Source organism: Drosophila albomicans, chromosome 3 (genome assembly GCF_009650485.2).
Source record: "Drosophila albomicans strain 15112-1751.03 chromosome 3, ASM965048v2, whole genome shotgun sequence".
Lineage (NCBI taxonomy): Eukaryota > Metazoa > Arthropoda > Insecta > Diptera > Drosophilidae > Drosophila > Drosophila albomicans.
Window position 1 is genome coordinate 23,641,280 of NC_047629.2, and position 23,697 is coordinate 23,664,976.

Consider the following 23,697-nt stretch of genomic DNA (forward strand, 5'->3'; position numbering starts at 1 on the left):
AATCATTTTAGGATAAATTCCCAAATGATCTTTGACGTCAAAAAGTTTTTAAATTTTCTATGAAAATAGCCGCCTCAGTAAAAAAAAATGATCAGATTTTGTTTAGTAGCCTTCCATCGCCTGCTTCAGCTACAAATTAAACTTTGGTCGGGCAAGACAAAAAATATACATATAATATTTAATAAGCGTTGAGTTTTTCTTTTATTTGTCTTAAGTATAATATCAAATATGTTGTTTTATAATATAATATTAAGGTTTTTGCTAAAATAAATACTGAAATGTGTATACAAAATGTAAAGGGTGGTGTTGTGTACATTAAAAAAAATTGTATCTACAGTTTACATACATATACAATAATGATGATGTAATGGTATACAACAAAGTTGAAACATTCCAGATTTCTTATGATTTTCTTTCTCGACTGCGCTTTGGAATTAGATACATATTTATGTATATATATAATATATGTGTGCTTAATTGGTAACAACTTCTAGGTACAGGGGTTGAAAGGTTTACTTAGATTATGTTTTAGAGCATTATTATATGTATTTTTCTTGTAATAGCATTATAGGGTTTATTTACGATTTATGTGTTTGCAATTGAGTTAAGTTTTAATTTGAGTAAACTATTTGTTTTTATTAACGTTGTTTTATAAACTTTCATTTCAATCCATCAACAAGATTACATAATTTGTGTACGAGTGTTCAATGTAAAGTAAGAAGCCAGACCACGTCGGCTTTTTATTTTCTTATTGTTAGTACATACATACTATATATGTATTTGTATATGGCAGCGTATTGTTAAGCATAATCAATACATAATTTCATCGATATCGATTTGCATTCAACCTAGTGCATATATCAATACATTATTTTCTCGATTCAATTGATTTTTACAGCATCGGAGAGTAACTTTTTTGAGGACCGCGTGATGTTTTTTTGGCTAGCAATTAAAAGTTCTATATAGTTAATAATAATATGATGGTAGTTATAGCTAGCAACTTAAATAGCCTATAACACATTTGCAGGACATATTCAGTTTGTTAAAAGCAATTCAAAGCGGTTCCTACTTATAGTATATGCTTTAAAAACGAGTACAGTATTTAATTTAAAAAAATACATAGTAAATACGTCTGTGGTTTACATATTGGGTACTTTTAATAAGAGTTGTAAATAATTACGTTTCCCCATTTGAGACACTTGTATAGCTCCTGTGTGTATGTGTGCTTACAACCGAGTAAAGCAAATAAATATATATAATAGGATTATGATAGAAAAATTGTAATAAATAATATCCCACACAAACATTCATACAATTGGGACACAGAGTTACCACTTAGTCGGGCAGCATATGTACAAAACTAACGGGGAACATGCCACGCCTCGCTGGATGACCCTCAATAATACCCTCCATCCAATTCTCGTCGTCTGTGCGCTCATTTAACACAATCAGTATTTCACCCTCCTTAAATTCAAGCTCATCATCGTTGTCCGCCACGCAATCATACAAAGCACGGCAACGCCGTTGTCCATTCTAAAACGATAATTAGCAACAATAATCAAGTACATTTTTTAATGTGAGTAGGTCAAGACCTTATTACTTACGTAGTGCAATTTGCCACCAGATCCAACGCCACTGGCATTTTTCCCCTGGTTATCCGGCGATGAGTTGAGTCTGTCGTTATCGCTGGATGATACATTCGACTCGGCTGAGTGATCCAAACCGCCGCCAGAAGAGTCCATATCCGTATGCCAAGACTCATAGTCCGTAAAATTGGCGGATTGATTGATAAGCTAACAAACGATAGTAAACAGTAATTAGTTAAACTGATATTACAGAATTATATTTGCTGTTTTGAGTTAGTGCAAACAAATATTAAGAAACACAGAAGAACACACAAAAATTTGTCAAGTTTTTAGATAGGCGCGCATGAAGTTAGAAGAGCTCTTGAGAATAATGCAAACGTCACACGTTTAGTGGAAGATCAAAAAAGAGTAATGAACGTAACAACAACAAGATCGGCAAAACTGTTTTTATTTGTTTTGACTGTTTTGTGTCTTTGCCATTTACCGTTTCCTCGCTGGAATGGTCTAATCTCAACAAGTTATGTTGCTTGCGCTGAAATTTGTGAATTACAGGAGATATACACAGGAGATACATTGAAATATAAAAGCAAGTGCTTCTATGCTGTCCCCGTTTGGATCTAATGTGGGACCATCACTTACCTTGCGTGGCGGTGCAATAGGTCCTTCGTCCATGGAACTGATGCTCTCATTAGACTGTCCATTTGGTATCTCCCGCTCTGCAGAAAATATAAAAAAAGAAATTATTATAGTCAACTAATCTTGTTGATTTGAGGCTTGGCTTACCTGCAGGCGGACCTGGTGGTGGTATCTTGGGTCTCATTAGCGCCGATTTGTCCACATGCTTCAGCGTAGGCAGCTCTCCAGTAGGGGGCAGTACCAGCTTGGCACCCGCCAAATGAATATTACGATTCAAGGACTCGCCGCTTGGTGAACGCTTGTGTCCGAATGAAGTCATGGCCGGCATCAAGTTGCTGTTGCTGCCATTGCCAGCAACACCGCCTCCTCTTTCTCCCCCGCCGCCAGCTCCACTGCCGCCTGTAATGCGTGGCGAGCTCTCCACACTGCGCATATGCGGCAACGTGCCGTAGGCTACGTCCATGGATTGATTCTTATGATTGATGGCGCGTATGTCATTCGCATCCATGTTCTGCGAATGCCTGGGCGGATGCGGCAGTGTGCCATAGAATATGCTTGAAGGCGCGCCGCCTAAAGTACCTGGCGGTGGAGCAGGTGCTGTGCGCTTCTTTAAAGAGTTCATGTTAGCCGTGGACGTGGATTTTCTAGCGCCCGTCACGTGGGCCAGTTCACTCTGCATGTTCAGGCTATTGCGTGCAGCACGCACATTTTGACTGCATGCCGAGCTGGGACTAGAGCCTCCACCGCCGTTGCCGCTGCTGCTGTTCACACCCAAATTGTTGCCACTGCCCAGATACTGGCCAACATTCGTGTGCTGTTTGGGCGAGGTGCCCGCAGATTGTGTATATCCGGGCATCGTAAACTGACGACTCGGACAATTGGCAATTGGACTAGAACTGGACTGTATGGAGTCGCAGGTGGAGGAGCGTGAACGCAACACCGGTGAATCACCGCCAGCAAAGCTGGGCGGACGTGAACGAGACTTCTGTAAACAAATTGTAAAGTAATTAAAGATCTATATCCTCTTCAGATTAGTGTAAAACTTACGCGCTCATCGATAACGGTTTCATCGTCACTAAAGTCCGTGGAACCATCCTCGTTTGGCAAATTCCAGTCCGTGTTGATGTGATCGAAGGCGCTCTTCTCACGCTTTATGGCACATTCAATCTGCAATATAGTAAGATGTATTAGTTCTTAGCCGTCTGCTTTGCAATATTGCGGGTTTGCTTACCAGCTCCTTGCAGCTGTTGTGACCCATCTCTTTGGCAATGTCCAGCGCTGTTTTGTTCTGTGAATTTCTGAGCTCATAATCGGCGCCGGAGCGCAGCAATAGCTTCATGCACTCGCGCCGATCGTGCAGAGCACAGAGATGTAATGGCGTATTTTTGCCGGTGACATCAAGCAGTCCGGGCGGATTGGTGGCTTTATTCAAGCCTTTGGGCGGCATATTCTGTATGAGGAAATCAACAATGTGCAACGTGGAGCCCGCCTCGCGCAGTACAGCCAAATGAAGGGCAGTTTCGCCCGCATCTGAGCTGGGCAGACAACAGGTAAGATCTGCACCCTCTGCCCACACCTGTAGCAGTTGACTCATGTCCGCATTAACTATGGCCTGCTCCAGATCGCAGCGCAGATCATTGTCGTCCGCACAAGTGCGCATCACATAGCGCTTGGCCACATACTTGGCGCGTATGAAATCGTAGCGTTCCTCCCTATAAAATCGTAAAGAATAAGTTAGAGAATTCAGTATTTGGTGTCTTAGATTCAAACTTACATGCTGCTCTCATGACTGAGCTTGCCTCGGCCCAACTTAGCCTCCATAATGTCATTCAGAGTGCTGTTGCCCATGGCACGTGCAATTAACAGATTCGCTGTGGTCAGATTGTCCAACGTGAGACTCTGTATGCGTGAATGATGCACTCCCAGATCACGATGCACTCCTGAGCACTGTATGCACACCAAGATCCCAAAGTTTAAGCTGATCCAAGTAACATCGTTTCGCGACCCGCAATCGCAGCATCTGTCGTTGCCGGGCAACAGTTGCACATAGCGTATGACGGTCTTTTGCAGCTCCACGAGACTGGGACTCATCTGTGGATTGGCATGCTGGAAAGCCTTGGTCAGAGCCTTCTCCTTACAGTTGACCAGCACAGCCATCCAGGCTTTTTGATCTGACTCGTCCTCCGCTTGAAAATGATATGGGCGATTGTCTAGACAAGTACGAAAATCAATGAATTAGTCCTTGTAAAATAACCACATACATGTTATGGTTATTATACTTACAGCTGATTAGATCAAAACCACGCTTGTCATCCGGCACCGGCTTAATCTGGCAGGTGAGCAGATTAACGCGCGTCGGCGGCTTCGACTCATCCGCATGGAAAATGTCCAAGAAACCATCGCTGGTGACGCGACAGCGACGCTTTTGCCACACACGTCGCACTTTGCCCTCGCTCTTTTTCAACAAATGGCCCTGACGAGTGACACCATGATGCTTGTCACCCTGCAGCTGATGCAGCGAGTAACCGGCGCCCGCTCCACCGCTACGATTCTCCGACGATGCTGGCACATTATCGACACGCTCAAAGTCGGGTGTGCTGCGTAACAATGTTCGCAAGTCCAACAGGCTGCGTCGATCCTCGTCCTGTTTCTGCTTGATCACATGCAGTTTGTCGCTCAAATCCCCAATGTACGTGCCAAAGTGTTCAATCGTTTGCAAGCCATCTTTGAAGTAACTGCAATGCCAGTCAAGTGATTTTGTTGTTTGTTTATATAAAAGTGTACACGCAATTAATTGGTATGCAACTCACTTGTTAAGCGCGTGATAATACTCGATGAAATGCTGCAGCAGCTCAATGCCAGTTTTTGTTTTAATCTCTTTATATTTGAGCAGATATTCGCAGGTCTGCAGCTGATAAAGGCGACGCTCCTTTTCCATTTCATCCGCCACCACAGCGGCATCAATCTCAGTGCGCACCATGCCCGCTTCCTTAGCCTGGGCTTTTTTCTCCTTTTCAATTTTGATAAACTTGGCCTCGTAGTCTTTGGCCGCCTTATCAAATGGACGCTTCATATCGCCTTTGACGCCGCGCAGTTCGCTCTTCAGCATCGAGTCAACCGGAAACATGACAATATTGTTGATGTTTTGCATCTATGGAAATGTGGAACAAACTTGTTGATAAATTCAGGGTCATTCGAAATGGATGCACTATAAAAATATACTGACCAGTGTTTTCATCAGTGCACTGAGCTCTTTGGTGACCACAGAGAACTTGAGAAAGGCGGCGCCAATGTCAGGCTCATCCTGATCAATGACCTTGCCGCCCAAGCGCTCCAGGGCGCGCATCATAAACATTTCATTGTCCACATGCGCTGCACATAAAAAGGAAATTAATATCCTTATCTCATAAAACACATATCTCAAATTATTCATCACTTACAATTGCCCGAGTTGTGTATGGCTTTGACGGCCTTCTTTAGCTTCGTCAGACCCTCGCGATCAAACTCGAGGCGCTGCAAAAAGAATTCCATAGATTAGATTAATGGTCAACTATAAATAAATCCATTAGATAGACTCAGGCACAAAATTATAAATTATATAAGAAAGTTTTTGCTTAAAAACTAACAAAAGCACATTTCTCATGCACTTTTATAACTTGTTTAACCTCTTGACTTCTCAATTAATATTAATTTATTTCAATGAATTAGACTTGATCTTGAGTGGAGGCAATCAGTGTCTGTATCTGCGCTGCAAGTGTAACGAAAATTGGGAATTATTCAAAAGAGCAATAGATCTACGTAGGTTTGTTAATACTGTCTATGGGAATTAAAGAAGAGTATTATGAATTTGTGGTAAAAAATATAACATTTCAAGAGAAGCATAGCCTATATCTTTTTTATAAATGTATTCTTTTATATATCAGATCTAGTTAAGAGATAAATAAATACTTTCCACGAATTTAAAGTAAGGACTGGAAAACCAGTCACATTCAACATTATAGTACACTCCAAAAATGGAAACCAGGTGTTGCACGGTCGAGCAAACTTGCTTCAATGCTTGCGAATACAGTTTTGGGTAATATTGTAAAGAGTAATAGATCTACAAATGTTTTCCAATTAAACTATAAATAACTGTAAATTCAAGCCTTGTCTAACATTTCCTGGTTTTCCAACAAAATCAATGTGATTAGATAAGCAATTGCATATGTACACGTAATTGTTAAATATACCTTAAACAATTTACGATTGCAATTTGATACTCGGCATTCTGTGGAATAATATCAGCTCGATGGCAAAGTGTGGGTAGAGCGATAAGAACAGCGAGCAAAGATGTTCGGGGAAAACGTGCTAATAAAGATTAGTCATGTGCATAAACATTTGTGGCAAAAACGTAGATGCCAAATATTTGGCACTCGAATCGCTTAGAACAATAACAAATAACAAATAAAGTTGGTCAAGCCAACACAACAACTGGTTTTCGTTTCTCTTTCTAGCGACCAAGTTTTTTTTTTTTTTCATACATATATTTTTATTCTTGCTTATTATTTCTTCTCATTTTATTTCATTCTTCGTTATTCCGTTCATCGGCGAGTTGATAACAAAAGACGAAATTGGCCAAAACGGTCAACCCTCTGGTCAAGTTACTTTTTTTTTTGCCGAGAACGGCATTATATTTATGTTTATATGAATAAAGCCGCTCTGTAAATAATACGCTTACTGTATGTGTCTATAGATTTAATATTTATTCCAGACACACAAACTACCTACTATACTACATGTATCTAATAGTATATAAATATTCTATTTTGGGCTCGAACTGTTTACGGTTGTGCCAAAGCTAAAACAATAAAAATGAAAGGTGTGTCTGCCGTTTTGGGTCTGAGTTCAGTTCAGTTCAGTTATTGATTTGCCAGTTTGAAAATCCATCAGTGAAATTAAATATTAAACATTTCATTTGGCGGCACAAACATTCGCCAGGAACAAACAGAAATCTGGGCGCGCTGATGATGACGATGACGTGACATCTCCCCATATCGTCGAGTTAAAAAAGATTAGAGCCAATTTACTGCACACTGGTGCAAAAACAATTTAATTGCAAATTAACAAAACAATATAAAATGTTTGTTTAATAGTTTTCGATTGCAATAAAAGATTTCATTAAAGTTTGCCTACTTTGTAAGCTTTGAGTTTATCTTAAAGATAATTAAATTGACTGGCATAGAGTACGAAGCTCACGGTGCGTTTGCGGCCCAAAACTGCTAATTTTAGCGCTGCAATGGGCCTCGCGCGACGTCAGTCAAAAGAATTGGAGCGCACAGATTTCAGATTTCCGATCCCGATATATCTAAAGTTGTCGCTTGCACACATGCAAATGCGTAATCATATGGGTGGGTGTGGTCGTACTTTGTGGTGACTTGATTGATAAGCTCTGATCGCAATGTAAAAATAAAAGTGTTATACTTCCGCCCGCACTTGTCCTTATCAGTTTCGTTAGCAGCAAACGCATAGCAATATGTTTTGTTTGTTTCTTTTTTTATGGGGAGACACAGCAGCTGCAATATCTAAAAATAAATATAAATCTTCGCCCCACGACGCATAGGAAAAAGGGGAAAGTGTATAAAAAGCGGCAGCTGCATTGCATGGATTTACGAATACTTGGAATATGCACTTTCAGTATTTATTATTTTTGATGGAGAATCAGAAACCACCTGCACTTGCCGCCGCTGACAGCGACGCGGACGTCAATAGCGACAGAGAATGCGATGATGACGACGACGACGTCATCGTAGAACAATTGCAAATTTGTATGAGAGAGATGGGAATATGTGGAAAGAGCGAGAGTGGTCAGGCGAATCGTTTATTGTGGGGCTCATTTGGCGCAACGCCAATTCAATTTGATTTTGCATAGCCACGGCAGAAATACATAACAAACAAATTTCTTCCAGTCGTGGGGGCGTTTTTAATGCAGTATATACGTGAGTCTATGTACATATATACAATGTATGCAATTTGGAGCGTTGGATCATTGATTAGCTACCTTGAACTTTCGTTACACTTGAGCGACGACAAGGAGTGCAAAAGAGAGAGGTGGAGAGGAAGTGTGTGTTGTTAATGCTTACCTCTTCCAGTATGCTAATCGTTTGACGGCAATCCGGCATGCGGGATGCAAATGTGGAGGTGGTGGGGGAATTGTAGTCATCCCGCGTCTCCTCCACAAACTCCGAAATGCCAATTAATGCTGGCGGCATTTTGCTATTCTCACTGTGCTACTTTCTGCTGCTGGGCACACTTTTTTGCACGCACAAAACAAAACAGCGCAAACACTGACTGCCTGACTGGGCAGCTGAACGAACTTCAAGGACGCCCAGGCAACAACAAATAAATAAAAAAAACAACAATAACGACGACCGATTGCAAGGCAAGGCAGTCAGTAGTAAGCAAGTAACACGACCCGGACACGAACGATTGTATTCGTATGTGCTGTTTTCAGCTTAAAGCAGCAGACGGCACAGCTGCTGCCGCTGTGAACAACAACAAAGGATCACACGACGTAGCGCGACAAGAATGAACAGGATAACAACAACAGTCGATTACGATTACCGATGCCTTCGTGTTTAGCGTATATATGTGTGTGTGTCCTCTTGTATGTGCGTGAGTGTATGCGTTTTTGGTTGATGGTATTGGTGCTGGCACGTACTTCTGTGTGAGTGTCAGTGTATGGGAGTGAGTACCTTTATTACTCTTTACTCTGTTCCCTTCTGCATCTAATTTTCACTTTACTTTTTCTTACTTGTTTCTTTGTTTTATTTTGTACACTTTTCACACACACTGCCGTTGCACTTTGGTTTTAGGTAGACATATTATATTGTTAGTAGTACACTTTTTAGGCGCGCCACCTGATCGCCTCATCTTGCAGCAAATAATAAAGTCGCAGTCGAAGCGCAATTAATGTTACAGTAGTAGAGAAATGCGCCGCGCATATTTACACCCCACAACACAGTTCCGACACCTTGCCAGCACACTTGACACAATAATTATCCACAATTGTGTATGTTTCACTACCGATTTTATCTATTATTTTTTATCAAAAGAAGCTAAGAACCGGGGTTTACGTTTAATTATTATTAATATTGCAATTTTTTGCTGCTCTGCTGGCGTCGTCGCGTTCAATGTACCAGTGTTACCAAAATCTAATTGCAGGAAAATACTGAAAATGTGCAGCCACAACACAAGTCGTACAGCCAGCACTGACGTTTTAAGTCGCAGGGCTGCATTCATTTGGGAAAATGAACTGAGTTTTTTAATTACGGCTCAGGTTCACTTAAATGTCTAGAAAATAAAGTAAAATGTTAATAAACTATTACTATACAATTATAGTTATTGATCAATTAAATTTAAATGCATAAAAAATCAAACTGCGATGTTCCAATTCCAAATCAGTAGCACAGCATTAGTATTATAATTAAAATATATCTAAATTTCAGTAGAACCCGCCCCTATTTTTCAAGGCACTGTCGGCATCAAGGGACTCTATGCGATGACAGCTGTAGTACTTGTCAGACGATAGGTTCGATACTGTTATCGTAATTTCTACATCTCTAACTTGAAATCGTTCATTTATTGCTGTAGAAATCTTGAGGAGTTACAAGTTGTCGCCAAGAAAATAATTATAATTTACTTAATTTATCGACAACAAAAATGGCTGGCAAACGACAAGCTACAACAAACTTGAACCACGACAACTGGGATCAAGAAGATGAGCCCGAAGAAAGAGGAACGTTCCGAACAGCGCCGCCAGAAGAGCTAAAAACACGCGTTATCAAGAAGGCCACACGGCGCAAGGTAGATGCCGGTGGATTGGATGGGGATGGAGATGAAGCAACACCCAAAGCAAGCAACAGCGTGTTTAGCGGCTTTTCAGGTATGTTTGACAGCATTCTTAACATACAACGTATTTATAACAAGTGTGCTGTTTAGGCTTCGGCAAGCCAGCGGCGTCTTTAGTTACCAGTGCCGGCTCCTCCCCATTTGCATTTCTTAGTAATTTGGCGGGTAAGGATGCCGCAGCAAAGCCAAGTGCGCCCAGCACTGACAAGGCCGATGCAAAGTGGACGACGCCCTCCACCAAAATGTTTGCCTTCGAAGCAAATAAAAAATCGGAAACAAGTAAAGATCTGCCGCCAGCTCCAGCATCGTCTTCAATTTTTGGCAATGCTTCTGCTTGTGAACCGGGAAAGTCCATGTTTAAGAGCAGCGTACCCGCCGATAAATCTTCCTCTGGAAATGCACCTCCTATATCCAATCAATATCGGGACGATGTGATCGGTTTGAATATGGCCGTGATGAAATTTCTGCAGGAGCATTTGGATAAAACACCGTGTTGCATTCTGACACCTGTATTTGACAGCTACAACACTTTCTTAAAGGAAGTGCAGCAGGATAACAACGTTAGTAATACAACGACTCCATTAACATCAATATCTGTGGGTGCAACTCCTACTGCGAGCTTCTCGTTTGGCAAACCCAGCACCACAATCGCTCCTGCCATAGCACCCTTGGCCAAAAAGCCCAGCTGCACTGTGACCAGCGGCGGCACTACAACCACTTCCACGGCATCGACGAGCTCTAGTTTTAGCGCCAAACCAGATGCAATTAGCACCGCACCAGCTTCAGCTACATTTAGTTTTGGCCTCAAGTCGTCTGCAACCGCGACCAATTCGGATTCGTCGTCCAAGCCGGGCTTTTTTAGTTTCGGCAACAAAGAGAGTACAACTTCAGATGCTCCTCCAGCTACATCGCCGCCCAAAACAAATGGCTTCAGCTTTGGCTTGAAGAGCAGTGATGATAAGCCCGCTATAGGTGGGTTTGCTGGCTTTGGCAAGCCAGCTAGTGAGTCCGCTGCATCCAGTGGTTTTTCGTTTACATCGCCTTCAACTACATTTTCATTTGGCAATGTGAAACCGCCAACAGCAGCAGCCATCGAAGCCGCTGAAGCTGCCAATGCAGAGGATGAAGAAGATACGCCACCCAAAGTGGAGTTTAATAAGGTATTAACTTCTTTGGATTTTTTAAATTTATCATCAAATGGATAATTACATTCTCATATTTATTAGGTTGTTGAGGATGATGCAACCTTTTCGAAGCGATGCAAGGTATTTGTGAAGAAGGACAAAGACTTTTCGGATCGTGGTGTGGGCACCTTGTACTTGAAGCCCGTTAAAGACTCCGATAAGACTCAAATGCTGGTTCGCGCTGACACCAATTTGGGCAACATTCTAATCAATCTGATTCTGAGCAAAGGTCTGCCATGTCAGCGCATGGGCAAAAACAATGTCATGATGGTGTGCGTGCCAACGCCGGAGGAGAGCAAGGCTATGTCTATATTGCTGCGTGTTAAGACTAGCGACGAGGCGGACGAGCTGTTAGAACAAATTAAGACGCACTCCATCTAAGACTTCAGATATATTTGATCGTTTATATAATTTTTTCAGAATATATTAACATGGAAATGTAAACGTTGAAGATCTTCTCAATCCACCGTTGATACCATTACCTTGGAATCAATTAAGTCGCGAAAATTGACATTTAAAATAAGTGTTCCATCGGTGGAATCCTCAAGATTGCTCACGTAACTACGCAATATATTTTTAGGAACGCTGTCACTTGCTGTAATAATTGCGGATTAATTAGGGTTCGTTAAGTCTTTTGCACTCGCTTACCAATTACAGTGATTGTTATAGCTTTAGTACGACGATTGATGTAGGAGCAGGTGCCTGCAATGTAATTAGTCTTCTTAGGCTGTTGAGGCTCCTTTTGTCTCGGTTAGCTTAAATATGATGGAAGTTTCGCCGCATTATCCAGCATATCTTTTATGATCTCAAAAGAGTTTGACGCTTCCATCGTAGTATCATCCAGCACCATGATATCATCTTCGGAATCTGTTTCGAACAGACTCTGTTCAGGTACAATCGCGGATGTGTTCCAGATCAGTAATCGGCTGAGTAGTCGCATTTGGCCTTGACCTCGGTACTTCGGTTACTTCAGCTTCCTTGGTTTCATTAGCGGTTGCGGCTTGGGCTTCCAATGGCACAATGATACTATCTTTATTTTTATGGGGTGTTGTGCTACGTTCCGGTGCAGGAATTACAATATTTTCCAGTATCTTTACAGTTTCTCTTTCAATTGGTAATTTAAAGACGCGCACAGTAGGGCTCATTTTTTCTAGTACGCATCGAAATTCCACTTGAGGTATATCTATAGGTACTCCACCATTGCTGATCTCTGCGGCCATCTCTAGCTCTGATTGATTTTCATCTGTCTGTTGCTTCTCAGCCTCCTCCTTTTCGACATCTGCGACATTATTGGAGGAGGATTCAACATTGAAGCTTTGAACTTGACAGCGCTTTGCGCACGATTTTTCTCTTGGGCTTTGTCTATTGCTCTGACGGCTTGAATTACTTCTACTGAGTGTGGTTTGCTTGCTGCTCTCTGCCAATTCTACATCGTCGTCGCAATCATCAATCACTGTCGTTTGTGACTTCGACTTATTTTCGGAGCGTTTCTTTCTAGACGAATGCTCTGTTTTAGGTGTTTCTTCTGCCTGCAAATTGAGTTGTCCTATATTATTTGTACCCTTCGCTCGCTTTGGATTATTAGGAGTTGAGCTGGAGATTTCAATATCCATATCTCTTGAATAATTCTTTCGTTTTTTCATTGTAAAACACTGTGGAGGCTTCCCTCAATTCCTCTTCAGAGCTACAAGTTGTGCTCAATGTAAATGTTTTAATAGACTCGACGGATTGCAGCACTTTGATTGACTCTTTAGGAGACAAGTAACACCCATCCTTAGTTAACAGACTGATATTTGTCTAAAAATGAATTCCAACGCTTAAATTAAATTTGAAATTCATAATCGAACAGCTAACAAACCAGCCGAAAAATGTTTTGAATGTGATCCTGCACATCTTGATGTTGGTCCAGCAGTCTGATATCCAAATAAGTGTGTTTTGACGGACGTCATTGAAGAAATTAGACAAGTCAACGCGCATGGATGTACTATTCATCATCGAAAAGTCGAAGTAATACAGATTAATAACATAAATTAATTTATTATTAAACAAATTTAGCATTTTCTCGAGACCAAGAACAAAACTTATAAAATATTCGTTTTATTACCGCGAAAGCATTTTCTTAGCCGATATTTTTTTATCGATATGTGACGCTAAAGTTGCGGAGCTATCTTGACGCACATCCAAAATACAGAAATATCGAAAATTGGCATCTGGCATCTGATACAAGCAAAGCAACACCACTTAATTTTTTTATTTTTTAACAATATAAAAATCCTCTATAACATTTTTACTGAATCTTCAAAGGTTACTAAAGAAATAATATTCGCAAAGTTTGAATGAATAAAAATCTGTTAAATTCTTTATACTTATTTGAATGCTACTTCGCCTATCGTTATTGCTTGCGAATTCGAAAGGGAAAATTATCGAGTAGAAATGTTTTATCTTAGCATCGATACCTGCACAAAAAACCCTTCTACATTTTGTATACTGCTCCAAAGAAAACGAAAACAAATATTTAATTCTTATCAATTAATTTTAAGTTAGTCATCCGAATTCCTATTAAGGCTAAGTATGTGATACAAAACGCAACAGACACACACTCGTGCAATACGTGAAAGATGAGTAACGGTGGGAAGAACACCTCAAGCACAAACTCTCAGAGCCAAAACCAAGGCCAAGGTGCTGCTGCTGCAAACTCGTGCGGAGGGGTCAGTGGGAATGCGGGGGCAGTAGGCAACGCTGCGGCACGCAATCGTCCCAGATTGCCAGCTAGTCAATGCAGCGTTGATCAGAGTAAGTAGTGATTTCACATTATTCGACAAATTTATAACTTATCAAAATAATTGCAAAACGCAGCAGCAACAACAAATCCGAAAGAGAAACGCAGCTGGTTCCATTCGCTAACTAGGCGAAAGAAATTGGATTCTGGCTGCAGTTCAACAGTAGTGCATTTGCAAAACAACAATAATGAACCCCCTCTTGGCGGTACACTCGAGGCAAGCTGCTCTAGCAACACAGCAGCTGCAGCTGGAACAGGTGATGCCTTGGCCAGCGATTGCAGCAGCAATAATGGAGCGATGCGCAAACGCAAGGATAACAACAATAAGAAGACCATGTTCTCGCGCATACGCAAGCGAATGGGCCTGGGCTTGAGTGCGCTTCGCAATTGGCATTCGATGGGCGATGATTGCTGTGATGACTGTGATGGCGGCACAACGGATGCTATGTACGAGTTTTTAACGCCAGCCATACGCGTGGAGCCCACACTACCATTTACCCATGACTACATGCGTTTCATCACTAAGAAGTGGCTGGAGCGTCAGGAGGCGCCCAATGAGGTCATGTACAAGGCCTGTTCCGAAATGCTAAAGTACCAACAATACATAACTTATACGTGAAAAACCGGTTCTCATCAAATTCTTTGGTTTATTACAGTCAAGTCTGGTACTGGGGCGAAATCTCGCGACGCGATTCCCAGAAGCAGCTGAGTGATAAGCCAACGGGATCGTTTTTAGTGCGAGATTCCGAAACGAGCGGTTCCCAATTTACGCTCAGCTTTCGCATTGTCAATGTGACGTTACATTATCGCCTGGAATATCGCGATCAATTTTGGCACTTTGAGGAATTGAAATATGAATCGATTGTGGAGATGATCGAGGACATTTTGCATCGCTGTACGAACGATAATTTCGTATGCTTTGTAAAAGTGCCAAACGAAATGCAGCCGCCGTTTCCAGTCATACTCAAGTATCCGTTGAGCCGCTACTTGAATATGCCCAAGCTGCAGGATTTGTGCCGTCGTGTGCTGCAGCGACAAATGCCAATGGCTGATCTGGCCAAGTTGCCGGTGCCGGCGCAAATGTTGGAGTATCTGTCCGTTGAGCGTGAATTGGTATTCCAAAGCTAGGCCAACAATACATTGCCAACTATCAGCTGCTGGTGATAGCTTTAAAAACGACAGTGACAAAACCAAAGAGGTTCGCAAGGCAGCTAAAGGCACTGCCAAAATATTAAAAATAAAGTTATTGATATTGATGGTATTGCTTGCTAGGAAAGGAAACGCAGCAAAAACTTTTGTTTTTTGGAACAAGTCAAAGGAAACAAGCAATTAAACACGCACAAACGAAAAATTGATAAACTTATAAAACCTACAACCTAAATATGTATGTTTTTACTCTATAACTGTATTAGCTATCGTAAGTCCATAAGTATTTGTATTCGTATATACATGCATACATACATATTTATATAGAATACATCACACATATGTTATTGGCAACAAATTAGTCGTATTAACTACCCCAGTTTTACACCCAATTTTCTCTTGGTTAACTCTATGTACAACCATTGATATTGCTACACTATAAAGTATTTATATAGTATGACTAAAGCGAAAAAGGTCTTGAAAGAGAAATCAACTATTTGTTAAGAGCTCAACTGACTTGCGTTACATTTGCATTTTGATTCCTAATGTCGACACTAACTTTTGCTAATATACTACAAATGTATAAGTATATAAAAATTAAATATATATTTAACATGATCATGTCGATGATCAACTATTGTTATAGTGTGTATGACATTTATTTAACAAAACCGCGTATGCATCATTTATGTTTTGCATATATTTTATCAAAATAAAAAATATTAAATTAAACTTTAAATACAATTAAGTTGCCTCCTCTAATTCAAAACTATTATCGCTGCCGGTGCTATTATCCTGGCTTTCGGACTCATCAGCATCTCTTTCTCCTGTGTGATCGTACAAGCGATATGCCTTGAATTTTCCTACTTTTTTGCCATCCACATAGTGAAAACTGTAGAAACAACTACGACATAGGTATGAGGGGTCGTAGAGCTGGCGTGTCGACTGCTCCACAATAAAATGATAGGCACGCTGACCGCACAAGAAGCACGCCCGGCGATTAAAACTGTTGAGGGCTCGCATCAAGGGATACAGACTGCGATCGAGGTATTTGGTGTGAGGACGCAACACTTCAACTTGTGAGAACACAAACAAATGCTCGCAGGCGCCGTGATGCAGGTATTGCATAGGTGCGCCTAGACTCACAGTGAGATCTATGAATCTCGTCTTTTCCATGGACGCCACCTGGAACTGCTTCTGTTGCAGACCGTGTGCAGTCTTCGCCCAGTTCAAGACGGTTTGCGAATAATCACAATTGTTGGGATTGCGTGTGTCATTGTAGAATGTATTGTAAATGAAAAAATAAGCAGGATCAGTGTCCAGCACTGGCAATTCCGCATCTGGTTGGTCGCTTATGTCCACCAACCTTCGACCATTGCAAACGCAGTTGATTTTGTCACGCAACTCGCTTAGATAGTTGGAGCCCAAGCAGAGGAATTCCTCGGCAAAAACAGGACGCTCCAGCTTGTAGTCGCGATGTGCGGTACGTGGTGGTCTATACATGCGAGCTGTAATCTGAAGTTCGAACTCCTCAAGTATCACAGCTTCATTGGACTTCGGTTCCGGCACTAGGCGATAACTATATTGAGTTCGGGAAAATGGATTACGTCGTGAACTTGCTTTATGCTCACTGATGGCTGTGTAGATTCTGGGTATATGTTTATTTGGTTGCGGCTTTGGGGCTTGGGAGCGTTGCAGTTCCGTGCCTGGTTCAAAGTTGGTAATTAAATTGTCATCTGGAGAGGCGAGCAGGTCCAAAGAGCAACTGGCCTTCACATCCTCGGTGAAGGATAACTTCTTGTCAAAGTAAAAGGGCACAGTGCCTTCTGATGAAGTGCTCTTTTTAAATTCGTCTAGGAATTTACTTAGATTTATTGGCGGTTGCGGTGGTTCCACTGCATGCTCCATAATGAAACGCGTTTTTTAGTTTCACTTTATAGTTCGTCGCCAAACTTGTTAATGGCTTCTTTGTAGGTAATATTAAGTTTTAACGTTGGTTGCTCTGCTTCCTCCACTTGCTTTTGCTCGTCTTCTCCCTTCTGCACTTCCTTCTCTTGCTGCAGGCTCTCGATGTAAGTGCGCTCGAAGGTGATTACTTTGTCCGTTTTAGTCACGTATTTGTATTGTTGTCGGCAGACGGGTTCAAACAGTGGATCTCCGGGTGAACTGTTATTATCTTTCTCAAAAAATAAATTTGTGCCCAATGACATATCATAAGAACCTAGGAAATATTCGCCTTTTATAGAATTATTTATAATCTAAGACCTGTTTGTTACCTTTGAAGATATTGCCATTTACTTCGGCCATTGGCGTGTCTGTCTCAATGCCAATTATTTTGAATGCAGCATCTTCGTGCTTCAATTGATGTGGCGCCAAATGATTTTTAAAGTCTGCATACACCAAATACTCGGTTTCTTCGTATTCCGAATCTGAATCGTTGTTCATCATTCAAAGGAAGAATTCTCTGATTAGCGCCGTTTCCGTAAACTCAAGATGGTCTAGCTACGATGGAGCTGCATGTCAAGCAAAAAGTAATGTGTCACTATTAGTAAAACTTACAAATTATTTGTGATGAATCGAATTTACTAAAAAAATGTTCTTAACTTGACTAGAATGATGAAACCAAGAAATACTTTAATTGTATTTAATGGAAGCCGAAAACTATTATCGATAGCTGTTAAACTGTATTATCAAATTTTTGGTATATTTTTATATACTGGTAAAATACTTTTAAATAAAAGTACTTTAAAAAAACCAACTTGCATTCTTTAAAAATTATTTGGAATGCAATCATGTTGTTTAATAAATAATTTGATGGGACAGATAGGTAAACGAAATAGAAGTTGACTCATAAGTTCTGTGTTAATATATTTGTGGATTTGGTATATTGTCTTATTTTTCGGAGCGGTCACATTGGTCTCTAATAACGAGGCGAATATATTTTCGCTGCATTTTACGCCAAAAAATTGTTTCTGTGAAAAAAGTGTCAGACTATACTGTAAATACAAAAATATTTGTAAATTATACAGCCACATCTTGTGACTACAGGTTCGAAAAAGAAAGCATTTCACGTAACCGGACAGAAGAAATAATCAAATGCATATTAAAATACAGTTTTAGGCGTAATTAGAGCGTGCGGATTTCTATCATTGCCAGCGGCCATTTTGAGCGAACGCAGAAACGTCAGCATCAGCCCCTTGCCTTTTATTTGACGTAAGTGTGAGTGTGTGCGTGAAATTGTATTCTAAACGCATACAAAGAGTGTATGCGATGAGACATCAATTTTTATTGCGTTCATATCAGACAGTTAAATAATATGGAATATAAAATTGTTTGTGTACGTAAAATATAGAATTTGACACGTTCAATTTATCGAATACTACTCTCTTTTCGTGAGGTCTTTATAGATTGCAACTGTATTTTTCGCTCTCTTTTTGCAGTGAATTACGATAACCGATAACTACCACAGTGTAGCTGTAAGCTCTTTGCACGATATAGTTGAAAACTTCGTAAACATAAACAAAACACCAAAGTTCAAATTACGCACATAAACAAAGTAACTACAGAAATGGCAGATGAAGACATTACTTTAAATGAGGATCAGCTGTTGGAGTCTTTGGATGAGACAAACGGCGACCAGGAGACTGAAATTGTGACTGAAACTGAGGTGAGTTGTAGTGTGAGCGCCAAAACTAAAACGAGTTTTATTTCGCCTTGAAAGAGTCGAAAGCTAGGCCAATCGAAATTCGCGTAAAAGCTTTTTTCGAAAGCTTTTGCGAAACAAAGCGGCAGCCATTTTCGAAGCGTCGCCTGCTCCATTCATTTTAAATTCGCTTTTGCCTGAAAAGCACACCGAATTTTGGGGCATTTTAAATATTAAATATTCGCAACAATTGCGATTTAAATAAATAAAATTACTACTTGAATTAATACAAAAAAAAACAGGAGGAGGGCAGCATGCAGATCGATCCAGAGCTTGAAGCCATCAAGGCACGCGTCAAAGAGATGGAGGAGGAGGCTGAAAAAATCAAGCAAATGCAATCGGAGGTAGACAAACAAATGGCTGGCGGTTCAACAACCGGTCTGGCCACAGTGCCGCTTTCACTCGAAGAGAAACAGGAGATTGACACACGGTCCGTGTACGTGGGCAATGTCGACTATGGCGCATCCGCTGAGGAGCTAGAAACACACTTCCATGGCTGTGGTACCATCAATCGTGTGACTATCCTCTGTAACAAGGCCGACGGACATCCTAAGGGATTTGCTTATATTGAATTCGGTTCAAAAGAGTATGTTGAGACTGCACTGGCCATGAACGAAACTCTTTTCCGAGGACGTCAAATCAAAGTAAGTCTGGTGCATATATTGAATTAACCAAATCAAGACTATACATATATTCTTTTTATGCATTGCAGGTCATGTCGAAGCGCACAAACCGTCCAGGATTATCAACCACAAATCGTTTCGCTCGTGGCAGCTTCCGCGGGCGAGGAGCACGCGTCTCACGTGCCTGTTGTCACTCCACTTTCCGTGGCGCTCGACGCGCAATGTAAGCTCGCTTTATTGTATATCTTTTGGTTGTGATATGTGCTAATTCCGGTCTGTCTTTCGTTCCAGAAGAGGTTACCGTGGACGTGCCAATTACTATGCGCCGTATTGATTATTGTTTTCTTAACTTATAGTAAGGTAAGTACAAACTTATCATAGATGAAAATAATTCATCTTAAAGGGGGTAAATAATTAAACCGTATTGAGGACTGCTTAAGTCATATTCGACTAGAGTAATCCGTTACTTCCATTAACCGTCCGTGTCCACTACAAAAACAGCAATATAATCGTTAGTTCATATATAATGCTTAAAGAAATTGTGCTGTGTAAACTCAATACATAGACTTTAAAAGCAAATCACAATGCTTTTAAAGTGCACCAACAGTGAAATGTCTGTGATATCCACATATCCTGCTGGCCAAATTTACCTTTGTCTGTCTGCTGTCTCCTCTTTTCATTTGGACGGGACGCTTCAACAACAACAATATTCTCTTTTATTTTTGACACATTTCTTTAATCCAATTAATATTTGATTTCAGATTTTTTTAATATATAATTTCAAAAAACATTTTATTGCCAAAACTTCTTTGCTAATAAAAATACAAAACAAAAAAGATACAACAAGATGACGCCAACAAAAAATATATATATTATATAGAAATAATATAAAAAATCAACAGCATCAACGAAAAAAAAAATATTTGCAAAAATAGGCGCAAAAAAAAAGATGAAAACCAATAAATGATATAAAAATCAACAAGGAAAAAGAAAAATATTTAATTTGGCTATAATGTTTTTTGAAGCACCCAACACCACAAAACACCCCTTATCACACTTTTTAAGTTTTCAAAAGTAATAAAAAAAATATATCAACTAAAATAAATAAGAATATTTATACTGCCTAATTACAAAAAAAATATGAGGAAAAAGAGTTGGTAAAAAAAAACAATTAAGAAAAAGAAGACAAACAAAAGCAGCATTTAAATTAAAAAAAAAGAATAGAATGAAAAGAAGTTCTAACGAGATGGCAAAACAAAAAAATCTAAAAAATGAAAGAGACACGCAAAAGATGAAAAAAGTACGACAAAAAATAGAAAAAATAATTATCAAGATAAATAATAATCTTGTTTTATATATTTGAAAAAATATATATAGAGAGTACGGAAGAAAATTGATTATACAGAAAAGATGAAGATGAAATATAATCGAATTAAACAACTTTTCAATGCCTTTCCTTTGGGGTGGGACGAGGTATAGACGAGAAGCCGATATCGAGATGCTGAGATGGATGTTGGGCCCCCGATTGAAAGCTGATCTATTGCAGTATAATAAGCATTCTTATTTTATCAATTCCTTTTAGCATTTGTGTGTGTGATTTTGAAATATAGATAAATAAAGGATCAGACAATGAGAAACTTGAAATCTTTGCTATTATACGATTTTTATTTCATATTTGAAACAAAGTGCAGTTTTGTAAGTGATCATCATTCACGGATCCTTGGAAGAGAGTGTTGTGTGCATATGGTTTCTCTAGAGGCACAATCACTGCTTAAACTTAGTTCTTCTTCTGGATTGCAGCCTGGACAAGGGGCAGGTTCTTGCTGAGGAAGCACTTGAAGCCACGATATGCCCAGGCGCTGGCAGTCGACTTCTGTTCGTTCTTATCGGCGCACTTCTCCACATCGGCCTTCAGCGCGGTCTTGTCCTCGCGTCCCTGGCCCAGCTGCGCAACAAGGTTGTCAACCTTGAAACCCTTGGTGTCCTCGAACAGATCGAATTTGTTGAAGATGCACTTGATGTAGTTGCGGGTGATCTCATCGTCGGGATACTCGAATGTCTTGTACTTCGCCACCAAGGCCTCTGTCACCTTGTTGGCTTCGGCGCACTCCTTGCGCACCTTCTGCAGATCCTCAGCGGTACGCAGCTTGTACTCGGCAGCGGAGGCCTGGAAAGGAGGCCCGTTAATAACAGAAATCTGGGATTAGATTATACCTTATTCCTTACCAGACCGATCAGGGCGCACAGCAAAATGGCAACGGAGTTCTTCATATTTGCAGGATTTATGTTTTTTTTTTTTGAGCTTGAATTGTCACGCTTGACTTGCTACTGTGTGATTACTGATGGCTACTTGTTGGTGTACTCGAGCTTTTATATCTTTCTGAGCTACAGCCGAAGGTATTGTGGAAGGCATCGTTGGCGTTCATTTTGAGTGGCGCTCAATTGAGTCGTCGCAGCAGAGATGCCGTTCGATGCCTTCATTTCATAGCTTTAAAATAGCTAGACATATTTATGTTAATTTGTTTTTTATTATAAAAACTAATTTTTGTTTATAGGAAGAACATGAGTGGATGATAATTTTCCAAAGTAATCTGCTACTTGAAGAGAAACTTAATTAATATTCTATTTACAAATTCGTAAAAAAAACCTCCAAGCAGTAGCAAAAAATACTTGCAAAAAATTAAAATTTTTTTTTAAATATAAAAATAAATTTTACAAGCGAACCCGTTTGAACAGAAAATGAAACAGATCAATTTAAATAAAAAGTATGAAGGGAACATAATATGAAATTTCTATAGAAAATATTTGAAAAAACTCTTCAAAAATTGAAGCTAAAAGAAAATATTCTGACTAGTTGTGACCTGAAAATAGCCATATCAGCATCTCTACGTGGGAGTCGTTCCATGTAGAATGGTTCAATTTAAATTAGATATGGAAATTTATCACTCGTCTCACAAATGATAAACTAAACTATTAGATTAATTTTAGTTTTTGTTTCTTGGTCTCTCTTTCTCACTCACAGCGCATTCAATTGTTTACTGCACTTGAAACAATTATTTTACAAAACGATGGAAAATCAGCTGACTCGACCTCAGTTGAAGCATCATCATCATCAGTTATGTAGTAAGTGAGTAGTGCACTATATAATCATAATCAGCTAAATCTACTCTTATCTCGTTGTCGAACAAAAGCCCAGCTCAAGAGATGGAAAATTTTGCTTTATCTCATTGTTACCCTAATTTGTGGTAGGGGAGGCATGGAAAACTACCGTCGCTCAGCATAAGCTGATGTGGCTGTATGAGTGTACATGAGTGATCATTGATTTTACGAAGGGGATTAATTACTTGCAGTCAAAAATAATTCAGATTATTCAAATAAAACATATTAACATATGTACATATATTCATTACAATTCATATTTTTTCACATATAGATGTGTACACACTGGTAATATCAGCTGATTATATTTGCGATAATCAGGTGATCAGTTCTTAACCCCTGGTCACAAAAATTGAACTACGCCTCTGGCAATGTCTGCCTATTTGTGGGCACTTAAGCTGAATCCCTCTCGTTTTGTATGCTGTTGGTGATGATGATCAAGATAATGATGATTCAGTCGCTCTGATTTAAGTGAGCATTAATTGAATTGGCAAAATTACGTTGACAAATACATGCCAGCCCCATACATATGTATGTCTGCTCACTTCAGCTGCAATTCCCCGGTCATCCATTATTCCTCCTGTTGGAAACCCTAAGCAGACTGTTTATTGTCCATAATCGGACTCGAATGTTCTCGTATTTATTTATGCATGCTAGACGGGAACAATAACCAAAGCATCAACAAACAATTTTTTGTTGTCGATTTAGTCGAAAATTTTCCACCGCAAGTCAAGATACAGTTTGTTTTCCTAATAATAATGAAAAAAAGTTGTTTTCTTTTATAAATTGTTTAAAGCATTTGCATCTTTATTTGAAATATTATATTGTTTATTTTATTGGCTAAGCATAGTTATATTGTAGTATCGTATGTTTGCTTGAATTAAACGTAGCAGAGCTCTCTAAGTTGACAATCACAAAATTAAAAATTAAGAGTAATAATAAAAATAATTATGATAAAATTAAAAATCACATTATGCAGCTCAGGAATATTCAA

At 39.8% G+C, this 23,697-nt stretch overlaps 7 protein-coding genes across 10 annotated transcripts; 3 read left to right on the forward strand and 4 right to left on the reverse strand.

Moving 5' to 3' along the window:
* Window positions 1-192: 192 nt before the first annotated feature.
* Window positions 193-9,408, reverse strand: LOC117572106 (arfGAP with SH3 domain, ANK repeat and PH domain-containing protein). 3 transcript variants are annotated; one of them, XM_034254724.2, is made up of 13 exons: window positions 8,342-9,408; window positions 5,663-5,735; window positions 5,449-5,594; window positions 5,033-5,373; window positions 4,506-4,957; window positions 3,997-4,432; window positions 3,454-3,934; window positions 3,270-3,389; window positions 2,370-3,204; window positions 2,226-2,302; window positions 2,071-2,118; window positions 1,605-1,793; window positions 193-1,533 (listed from the first exon to the last, which is right to left on the reverse strand). In XM_034254724.2, the coding sequence occupies exons 1-13, from the start codon at window positions 8,468-8,470 to the stop codon at window positions 1,336-1,338; spliced, it is 3,525 nt and encodes a 1,174-aa protein (XP_034110615.1). In that variant the 5' UTR covers window positions 8,471-9,408; the 3' UTR covers window positions 193-1,335. The 3 variants fall into 3 exon arrangements, with proteins under 3 accessions (XP_034110615.1, XP_034110614.1, XP_034110616.1); XM_034254723.2 differs by having other exon boundaries at window positions 194-1,533; window positions 2,370-3,207; XM_034254725.2 differs by lacking the exon at window positions 2,071-2,118 and having other exon boundaries at window positions 195-1,533; window positions 2,370-3,207; window positions 8,342-9,407.
* Window positions 9,409-9,816: 408 nt separating this feature from the next.
* Window positions 9,817-11,737, forward strand: LOC117572107 (nuclear pore complex protein Nup50). The gene is made up of 3 exons (XM_034254726.2): window positions 9,817-10,143; window positions 10,200-11,269; window positions 11,336-11,737. The coding sequence occupies exons 1-3, from the start codon at window positions 9,921-9,923 to the stop codon at window positions 11,672-11,674; spliced, it is 1,632 nt and encodes a 543-aa protein (XP_034110617.1). The 5' UTR covers window positions 9,817-9,920; the 3' UTR covers window positions 11,675-11,737.
* Window positions 11,738-13,734: 1,997 nt separating this feature from the next.
* On the forward strand, window positions 13,735-15,685 carry LOC117572109 (uncharacterized). Its single transcript, XM_034254728.2, has 3 exons — window positions 13,735-14,086; window positions 14,150-14,663; window positions 14,729-15,685. Exons 1-3 carry the CDS (start codon window positions 13,912-13,914, stop codon window positions 15,198-15,200), a joined length of 1,161 nt encoding a protein of 386 aa, XP_034110619.1. The 5' UTR covers window positions 13,735-13,911; the 3' UTR covers window positions 15,201-15,685.
* A 277-nt stretch (window positions 15,686-15,962) lies between these two features.
* LOC117572108 (snRNA-activating protein complex subunit 3) lies at window positions 15,963-17,126 on the reverse strand. The gene has a single exon (XM_034254727.2). The coding sequence runs from the start codon at window positions 17,124-17,126 to the stop codon at window positions 15,963-15,965; it is 1,164 nt and encodes a 387-aa protein (XP_034110618.1).
* Window positions 17,127-17,152: 26 nt separating this feature from the next.
* On the reverse strand, window positions 17,153-17,880 carry LOC117572110 (uncharacterized). 2 transcript variants are annotated; one of them, XM_034254730.2, is made up of 3 exons: window positions 17,823-17,880; window positions 17,495-17,731; window positions 17,153-17,439 (listed from the first exon to the last, which is right to left on the reverse strand). In XM_034254730.2, exons 2-3 carry the CDS (start codon window positions 17,664-17,666, stop codon window positions 17,153-17,155), a joined length of 459 nt encoding a protein of 152 aa, XP_034110621.1. In that variant the 5' UTR covers window positions 17,667-17,731; window positions 17,823-17,880. The 2 variants fall into 2 exon arrangements, with proteins under 2 accessions (XP_034110621.1, XP_034110622.1); XM_034254731.2 differs by having other exon boundaries at window positions 17,495-17,720; window positions 17,778-17,858.
* Window positions 17,881-18,105: 225 nt separating this feature from the next.
* On the forward strand, window positions 18,106-20,987 carry LOC117570566 (polyadenylate-binding protein 2). The gene is made up of 7 exons (XM_034252297.2): window positions 18,106-18,266; window positions 18,333-18,431; window positions 18,659-18,885; window positions 19,164-19,565; window positions 19,634-19,767; window positions 19,839-19,904; window positions 20,306-20,987. The coding sequence occupies exons 3-6, from the start codon at window positions 18,787-18,789 to the stop codon at window positions 19,876-19,878; spliced, it is 675 nt and encodes a 224-aa protein (XP_034108188.1). The 5' UTR covers window positions 18,106-18,266; window positions 18,333-18,431; window positions 18,659-18,786; the 3' UTR covers window positions 19,879-19,904; window positions 20,306-20,987.
* A 203-nt stretch (window positions 20,988-21,190) lies between these two features.
* LOC117570600 (general odorant-binding protein 99a) lies at window positions 21,191-21,936 on the reverse strand. Its single transcript, XM_034252343.2, has 2 exons — window positions 21,771-21,936; window positions 21,191-21,711 (listed from the first exon to the last, which is right to left on the reverse strand). The coding sequence occupies exons 1-2, from the start codon at window positions 21,813-21,815 to the stop codon at window positions 21,322-21,324; spliced, it is 435 nt and encodes a 144-aa protein (XP_034108234.1). The 5' UTR covers window positions 21,816-21,936; the 3' UTR covers window positions 21,191-21,321.
* Between the last annotated feature and the right edge of the window lie 1,761 nt (window positions 21,937-23,697).

What these genes read in the sequence shown, in the direction of transcription:
- LOC117572106 (XM_034254723.2), bottom strand. Translation starts at nt 8,470, where the DNA reads ATGCCGCCAGCATTAATTGGCATTTCGGAGTTTGTGGAGGAGACGCGG. An exon ending in CGATTAGCATACTGGAAGAG is followed by an intron (nt 5,736 to 8,341) that starts GTAAGCATTAAC and finishes TTCTTTTTGCAG; the next exon opens with CGCCTCGAGTTTGATCGCGA. An exon ending in CTGGTGGCAAATTGCACTAC is followed by an intron (nt 1,534 to 1,604) that starts GTAAGTAATAAG and finishes TTATCGTTTTAG; the next exon opens with AATGGACAACGGCGTTGCCG.
- LOC117572107 (XM_034254726.2), top strand. Translation starts at nt 9,921, where the DNA reads ATGGCTGGCAAACGACAAGCTACAACAAACTTGAACCACGACAACTGG. An exon ending in CGTGTTTAGCGGCTTTTCAG is followed by an intron (nt 10,144 to 10,199) that starts GTATGTTTGACA and finishes TGTGCTGTTTAG; the next exon opens with GCTTCGGCAAGCCAGCGGCG. An exon ending in CCAAAGTGGAGTTTAATAAG is followed by an intron (nt 11,270 to 11,335) that starts GTATTAACTTCT and finishes CATATTTATTAG; the next exon opens with GTTGTTGAGGATGATGCAAC.
- LOC117572109 (XM_034254728.2), top strand. Translation starts at nt 13,912, where the DNA reads ATGAGTAACGGTGGGAAGAACACCTCAAGCACAAACTCTCAGAGCCAA. An exon ending in TCAATGCAGCGTTGATCAGA is followed by an intron (nt 14,087 to 14,149) that starts GTAAGTAGTGAT and finishes TGCAAAACGCAG; the next exon opens with CAGCAACAACAAATCCGAAA. An exon ending in GCCTGTTCCGAAATGCTAAA is followed by an intron (nt 14,664 to 14,728) that starts GTACCAACAATA and finishes GGTTTATTACAG; the next exon opens with TCAAGTCTGGTACTGGGGCG.
- LOC117572108 (XM_034254727.2), bottom strand. Translation starts at nt 17,126, where the DNA reads ATGGAGCATGCAGTGGAACCACCGCAACCGCCAATAAATCTAAGTAAA.
- LOC117572110 (XM_034254730.2), bottom strand. Translation starts at nt 17,666, where the DNA reads ATGATGAACAACGATTCAGATTCGGAATACGAAGAAACCGAGTATTTG. An exon ending in AAATGGCAATATCTTCAAAG is followed by an intron (nt 17,440 to 17,494) that starts GTAACAAACAGG and finishes AATATTTCCTAG; the next exon opens with GTTCTTATGATATGTCATTG.
- LOC117570566 (XM_034252297.2), top strand. Translation starts at nt 18,787, where the DNA reads ATGGCAGATGAAGACATTACTTTAAATGAGGATCAGCTGTTGGAGTCT. An exon ending in AAATTGTGACTGAAACTGAG is followed by an intron (nt 18,886 to 19,163) that starts GTGAGTTGTAGT and finishes AAAAAAAAACAG; the next exon opens with GAGGAGGGCAGCATGCAGAT. An exon ending in CGTGGCGCTCGACGCGCAAT is followed by an intron (nt 19,768 to 19,838) that starts GTAAGCTCGCTT and finishes TCGTTCCAGAAG; the next exon opens with AGGTTACCGTGGACGTGCCA.
- LOC117570600 (XM_034252343.2), bottom strand. Translation starts at nt 21,815, where the DNA reads ATGAAGAACTCCGTTGCCATTTTGCTGTGCGCCCTGATCGGTCTG. An exon ending in TGTGCGCCCTGATCGGTCTG is followed by an intron (nt 21,712 to 21,770) that starts GTAAGGAATAAG and finishes CCTCCTTTCCAG; the next exon opens with GCCTCCGCTGCCGAGTACAA.